Consider the following 7,500-nt stretch of genomic DNA (forward strand, 5'->3'; position numbering starts at 1 on the left):
TTCCCTAATAATTTTATTATCAGTTAATTTTATTATCAGTCAATTTTACTATCAGTCAAATTTAGTCAATTTTACTGTAAGTTAATTTTACTATCATTAATTTAATCATTAGTCAATTTTAACATCAGTCAATTTTACTATCAGTCAATTTTAACTCAGTCCGTCTATTTTCAGTTTAATTTTAACCATTAGTCAATTTTACTATCATTAATTTTACCTATCAGTATTTTACTATCAGTTAATTTTACCATGAGTCAATTTTATTATCAGTCAATTTTACTATCAGTTAATTTTACCATGAGTCAATTTTACTATCAGTTAATTTTACTATCAGTCAATTTTACTATCAGTTAATTTTACCATGAGTCAATTTTATTATCAGTCAATTTTACTATCAGTTAATTTTACCATGAGTCAATTTTACCATATCAATTTTATATCAGTCAATTTTACTATCAGTTTAATTTTACCATTCAGTCAATTTACTATCAGTTTAATTTTCATATCGTCAATTTTACTATCAGTTAATTTTACCATGAGGTCACTTTTATCTTTTTCAGTCAATTTTACTATCAGTAATTTTACCATCAGTTCATTCTTACTATCAAGTTTTAATTTTACTACAGTCAATTTTACTATCAGCCTTTAATTTTACCAATGATCATTTTTTTTTACTATCAGTCAATTTTGTACTATTTTCAGCTTAATTTTACTGATCAGTCAATTTACTATCAGTTAATTTTACTATCAGTTAATTTTACTATCAGTCAATTTTACTATCAGTTAATTTTACCATGAGTCAATTTTACTATCAGTCAAGTTTACTATCAGTCAATTTTAACATCAGTCAATTTTACTATCAGTTAATTTTACCATGTGTCAATTTTACTATCAGTCAAGTTTACTATCAGTCAATTTTAACATCAGTCAATTTTACTATCAGTTAATTTTACCCATTGTCAATTTTACTATCAGCAATTTTACATAGTAATTTCATCAGTCAATACTATCAGTCAAGTTTACTATCAGTCAATTTTAACATCAGTTAATTGTACTATCAGTCAATTTTACTATCAGTCAATTTTACTACAAGTCATCGTGACGCGCTCAGTCGCAAATTTACGAGAACTTTTCGGTCGTCTCCACGATTTTACAAAATTTTTTTAACCAAAATAAATCACTGTAAATAATCCAATAAAAAAAATAATATTCATCATCACTCTAGCTTTATAAAACCAACAACAGATCACAAACAATGATTCGTTAATGATGCTGTTGTCTTTGGACGCGCATTTTGGCGGGGAGGGGAGGGGGGGAGGGGGAGGAAGCGGGAGAGGGGGGGTTTGGGGTTTGGGGGGGTGTTTGTTTCCACGCAGCCAAGGCTGTGCTGATCGGAAATTCATGCGCTGGGAACCCAAAGGGGACTTTCCCCGTCGGTGCGAAAAATCGAATCCGGTTCCAGAATTCTGTTTGCACGAATTTCATATCTGGCCCGGCCAACTCGCATGTTTTCGAACCGAAATTGGAATTAGATTAGCGAAGGGACCTCGAACAAAAAACAAAAAACGAAGAAAAGCATCGGAGCAATTATGCATGTTTCGAGTTTAATACTGATGAGGTATATTTCGACTTCGGATGAGCGGAGTAATAGACCCACGTTAATGGAACGATCATTTATTCTCAAGCTAAATCGCTTTTCAACTGTAGAATTCGGTGACTTTTTTTTTTCACTCCTACTGCCATGCTTTGGCATTCTCTTCTAACTTCTGCTTTCCCTGAATCACAATAACATTTCTTTACGAAGCAAACAGGTCTATGGCTTCCATTGTGGTTAAGCCTCAATTTTCCTCCTTGAAACTTTCTTTTTCAGTTTTCAGTAAAGGAAAATGACTGAGGCGGCTATTTGTCTGTCCGCCCTCAGATCTTAAAATCTACTAAGGCCAGAGGGCTGCAAACTGGTATGGTGATCATCCACCATCCAATCATCAAACATACTAAATTTCAGCCCTCTAGCATCAGTGTTATTTACTTTATTTAAGGTTAAAGTTAGCCATAATAGTACATCTGGCAACACAACACAGGCCACCAGGGATGGCTGAAAGTTTTCTGGGGCTTGGCACATGCAGCATTACGCCAAGACTACCAAAATCAGTTCTATTTGCAGTAGCCTTGATTATACACTGTACAGAAAACTTTTCTGTTCATTTTTTTTAATCTTCAGACCTGTGCTACAAAAGGACACTAGGCTGCCCGTCCCACTAGCCTTCAAATTCGGCGAATTCCCTTTCTTTTGTAGACTGAAAGGCTTAATTATTGTTCTGATTGCAAATAATGAAACTAATTCACCATCGTTTTACCACAACGAAACTAATTCCCTCTTCATTTGCGGAACTGAAGTATTAAATAACGTTTGTTTGCAGCTGAATTATATTAATTCATTTTGAGTTTGTGGAATTTACATTGCTTTATCCCTAAATTTGAGATAATTCGCATTCTAGTTTCTAAAATTCAATGGTTTTATGGAGTTCATTCACAGCATATTAGTTAACCCGTTTTATGAATGAGAGGTGTGAATTATATGACACTTGTTTCTAGACGAATTTTGACTAATTCAGATTCAAATGATAGAATTTACATTTCCAGATTGAAAGTATAAATGTTATAACTTTATAACGCCGTCTTACTGATGAATTCGAACTAAACCATATTCCATTTTTGAAATTCAAAGGCGTTACTGAATTTATCAACAAAATTAGGCTAATTCACTATCTCTATGGAATTCCAAGATTATACACGTGTTTTCTCAACTAAAACCATCTAATCATGCTTATCGAAATCAAGATCATTTACTCTTGCCTAAAGCTAAACTTCACAAGAATTCAAGTTCTGTTAGCGTCACTTAGGGACGTCATTTTAATTCATTTATAATTTGAAGATTACAAAAAACAGACATTAGTCTAACACTTAATTCAGGATAATTTACGTTTTACTTAAGGTATTCATACACAATACAATACTTTAGGAAGATGAAACAGGCTGATCCATTTTATGCTCTTGGAACCCAATTGCTATTATATTCCCCTGCAACGCAATTCAGCTCACTCACTTTTCAACTACGAAAAATCAGGAATCAACTACGATTAAACATGAATCTAGTATTTGTCGGTTTCATATGATAATGTGATTTGAATAAGACAGAAAACAACCACGACCATTTAGTGACGTAGAAGCAAGTTAACAAATTATTCCCTTGGAATTTGTTAACTCAACATGGTTAAATTAGAAACATAGAAGTCAGGTTTGGATGAGTTATTAATAAAATTCATCTGTATGAATAGCCGAAGAACAGAGACTATATTAGTTCCCATTAGTTTCAAAACAATGGTAGTTTCCTTTTAAAATAATGAAAATATCCGGGAGAGAGAGAGAGAGAGAGAGAGAGAGAATTTCACCTCATCGAGCCTTTCCCGTTCTTGGGCATATATGATAGTACACGTTTTGAAATAACATTGGTCACCCGTGTCTGGTACTTTCTCTCTCTCTCTCTCTCTCTCTCTCTCTCTCTCTCTCTCTCTCAAACCCCGTTACGACCACCCAGAACAGTTGACATACGAACCAGGTACCTAATTCACTGCTTAGGTCAGCAGAAGCACGCTGGATTTTAAAGGAAACGCGCCCATACCGTTCCATTTCTCGTCCAGAATGCTGGATCCTTGGCTGGAAACACTACTATGAGAGAGAGAGAGAGAGAGAGAGAGAGAGAGAGAGAGAGAGAGAGAGAGAGAGAGAGAGAGTAGTCCATTTCTAAAGCCTCCATCCACTATCTTTTTGATTAAGAGACTTAGCTGGTATGTCTGGCCAAACTAAGCTCGGATCTAAATTGGTTAAATAATTCTGGAGATACAAAGGGAGGATTTGAATTCCATACTCTGGATATATCGACGCAGATGATTCCACTCGTTCGCGACTTTTAACAATGGCTGTGATAGTCACTTTTCATATGTATTAAATGTAGTAATGATACACAGTAAATTTAATAATCGTTTTAATGGTTTGGTTTCTATCTGTTGGCAAACGCAATGCTTCTATAAAGTACATAACGGCTATAACGTCTATGTTTCGATCCAGACGTTAACAGCCGTAATAATTCTCGTATTTTCTTTCAAAGAATTAAATCAATGTAATAATCACTTCAATTTTTCTTTTCAATTTTCCATGTGTAATAAAGTCTTATGAGGCATCATTAAATGGCTGACCTCTTTACTTAATCCTCCAATGACTTCCATTTCGCTCTCATGCAGTTAGTTGATAAGGCTATAATCTCTCCCATACGAGCTTCCAAGAAGGAAGCGAAAGAAACGAGACCTTCCAAATTCTTTTTCATCTGCTTCCAGGGCAGCGGAAACTCCCTGCAGAGAGGATTCCAGCGCACGAGTTGGGTTCCCGCAAGAATGGAAAGACCCAGTGACGTCACACCACTCCTGCTGAGACTTCTTCTTCTCTTCCAGCTTGTCACGTACGGTAGGGCTCAAATATCTCACCTCTTTTTTGGACGATTTGGCTTCCTTGCGGTCCAGTCGCTGAGTCGGAATTTTTGTTTATACTTTTTTCTTCTTCTTTTTTTTTCAATGTTCAGTTCAGCAGTTTCTGATGAGTTCACAAGATCAAATTTTGAAAAAAAAGAAGAAAAAAAAACAACTTCCGTGATAAACTTTCTTCATTTCAGCTATTTCTGAAGACTTGTTTTGAAGTAGAATTTTTGACAAAATCTTTCAGATACCATTCAATTTTATTTAATTCTATTTAACGGTGTTGATGAATTTTACGGATAAAATGATTGAGATTGAAGGTATCTACATAAAACATCAGCTGATTTTCTTCAGCTAAACTATTTCTGATGATCTGAGAATTTTTATTTCTAGGTAAAATGTTTAACATGAGAACCCTATCTCCCATTCTATTTAATTGCACCCAATGAATATTACATTAAACATGTTTGACGATAGAGATTTAAAAACAAATCAGTATATTTAAAATTTCATATGTTATTCGGTCCAATATTTTCTTGTGAAATTTGTACGATTTTTCCAAAGCGGAAGTTCTTTTTATAAAACTTCTGGAATAGCATTATTACATAAACGTTTAAGGGTCAAATATAAATTAATTTTATTGCTTTACAATAAGTCTCATAACATTTCTTGGGCAAGTTTTCACAGTTAAAATTCAATGAAAATAAATGGCATTTAGTTTTATTAATTTAAATAATGTTTCATGAATTGCTTTAAGTATAGAGATCGAGAGAATAATCAGGACTTCCCAGAAGCATCAAGGACAGTATAATTGCTGTTATTACTGGTAATGATTATTACTTGCAATAATGGACTAGAAAGACAATACTACACGTGGTAATAATTACAAATATATTACAAAGGAGACTCATTGTCACAAACATTATTATTATTATTATTATTATTATTATTATTATTATTATTATTATTATTATTATTATTATTATTATTATTATTATTATTATTATTATTATTGTTGTTGTTGTCAATGACCATCTCTCTTGCAGTTGTATCTAGCATAAAAACAAAACACCGACATTATTATTATTATTATTATTCATTATTATTATTATTATTAGTATTATATTATTATTATTATTATTATTATTATTATTATTATTATTATTATTCTTTCTTACATTTGTAAAGAGTACATGCAATGTATTAAAAAAAAAAAAAAACTACCCTAAAACTACGCAGCGCCTTCCATCCCAAGTCTAAACAAAACAAACATCTGTCAAAAGTGGCTATCCAATATACGGTTACTGAAGTGACAATATTAAAAAAGAAACATGATTTCCCATTTTTAGTGTAAACTGTGTTAAATATAACTGAAATGAAAAAAAAAATCACAAATTGACGAATAAACGAATATTGACAGACAAGCAGTACTGCAGACATATGGAGCCTTTAATAATTTATCCTGATTTTGATGCAAAGATAATAATATAATAACCCGGAGAACCACTATGATACCGACCAACAATGGACAAAATATTCCATAAATTACACATAATGACTTGCCTCTCTCGAAAATAAAATGACTTAAAACTTCCCAGGCAATCAGTAATATAAAGTTAAATACATCAAGTAAATCCGGCGACTGTTTCTTTTAAAAGCCATTGTCTTTTCTAGCCCTGATCCGACAGACACTCTTTCCTCTTGAAGGTAGGAAAGACAATCCTTCCTTTTGAAGGTAGGAAAGACAATCCTTCCTTTTGAAGGAAGGAAAGACAATCCTTCCTTTTGAAAGACAATTTTTTTTTGAAGGAAGCTAAGACAGTCGTTCCTTTTGAAGGAAGGAAAGACAATCCTTCCTTTTGAAGGAAGGAAAGACAATCCTTCCTTTCGAAGGAAGGAAACAAGAACAACCTCCAATCCTTGAAGGAAGGAAAGACAATCCTTCCTTTTAAAGGAAGGAAAGACAATCCTTCCTTTTAAAGGAAGGAAAGACAATCCTTCCTTTTGAAGGAAGGAAAGACAATCCTTCCTTTTGAAGAAAGGAAAGACAATCCTTCCTTTAGAAAGAAGGAAAGACAATCCTTCCTTTTAAAGGAAGACGGGTAATCCTTCCTTTAGAAAGAAGGAAAGACAATCCTTTTTTTTAAAGGTCGGAAAGACAAACCTTCCTCTTGAAGGAAGGACAGACAATCCTTCCTTTTTGAAAGAAAAAAAGACAATCCTTCCTTTGAAGGAAGGAAAGAAGGGAATGAACACCTTATTAAAAAATACATTTCACAGGCGGTGCAAATCATCTCCTAACTGATACAGTCAAATTAAGAGTCCCTCAATCTTATTGGAATTTTACGCCATTTGATTACAGACTGTGTAACTCGCTACCATCTTTTGCATTTCCTCACATCAGAAGATTGACTTTTTAATGGCAAAGGCCAATGCTAAGCACAGCCAAAAACAACTTGTCTAGCCCAGCCCCGAGGAAATCATGAAAAAGAAAAGGAAGCAAGAAATGTAAAATCAAACCGTAAGGGAAGTGAAACTCCTGCTCCTTGGAAAGTAGTTTAAAAGTTAGGACAAACGTAGGCAGGAAGAGAATTCAAAAGTTTGCCACGAAAAAAAAAATGAATAAAAAAAAAAACTTTATAAGAAGAAAACCGAATAGATACCCGTGACTCAATCCCGCGTAGATCACTGACAAAATTAAAGATTTTTTTTTTCGCTCTCGCCTAAAATTACAAATTCAAAGTTACATGACCCACGCTGGATATTTATGAACGAACCCGAATCTCCGCCACTTATCAGATTAAATCAAATTTTACAATTTCTTCCAAAAAGTCTAATTATCTCATCCAATAAAGAGGGTCAAATATAGTTATATATTTTGAGAAACTAGGACCTGCTGAGATGGTCGCTTCCTCTAAATAACTTGAACGGTTACATACGTAAGAAAATTGGTTTAAATTGACCCGTATGT

General features: G+C 33.5%; 1 protein-coding gene across 1 annotated transcript in view; it reads left to right on the forward strand.

Moving 5' to 3' along the window:
* Positions 1-7,500, forward strand: part of LOC135202743 (uncharacterized) — a 62,638-nt gene that overhangs the window by 37,480 nt on the left and 17,658 nt on the right. The window contains exon 2 of the mRNA XM_064232214.1: positions 4,395-4,521. Coding sequence (XP_064088284.1) covers positions 4,452-4,521 — 70 coding nt within the window. The 5' untranslated portion in view covers positions 4,395-4,451. The remainder of the gene's footprint in view (positions 1-4,394; positions 4,522-7,500) is intronic.

This window comes from Macrobrachium nipponense, chromosome 33 (assembly GCF_015104395.2).
Source record: "Macrobrachium nipponense isolate FS-2020 chromosome 33, ASM1510439v2, whole genome shotgun sequence".
In the NCBI taxonomy this organism is placed as follows: domain Eukaryota; kingdom Metazoa; phylum Arthropoda; class Malacostraca; order Decapoda; family Palaemonidae; genus Macrobrachium; species Macrobrachium nipponense.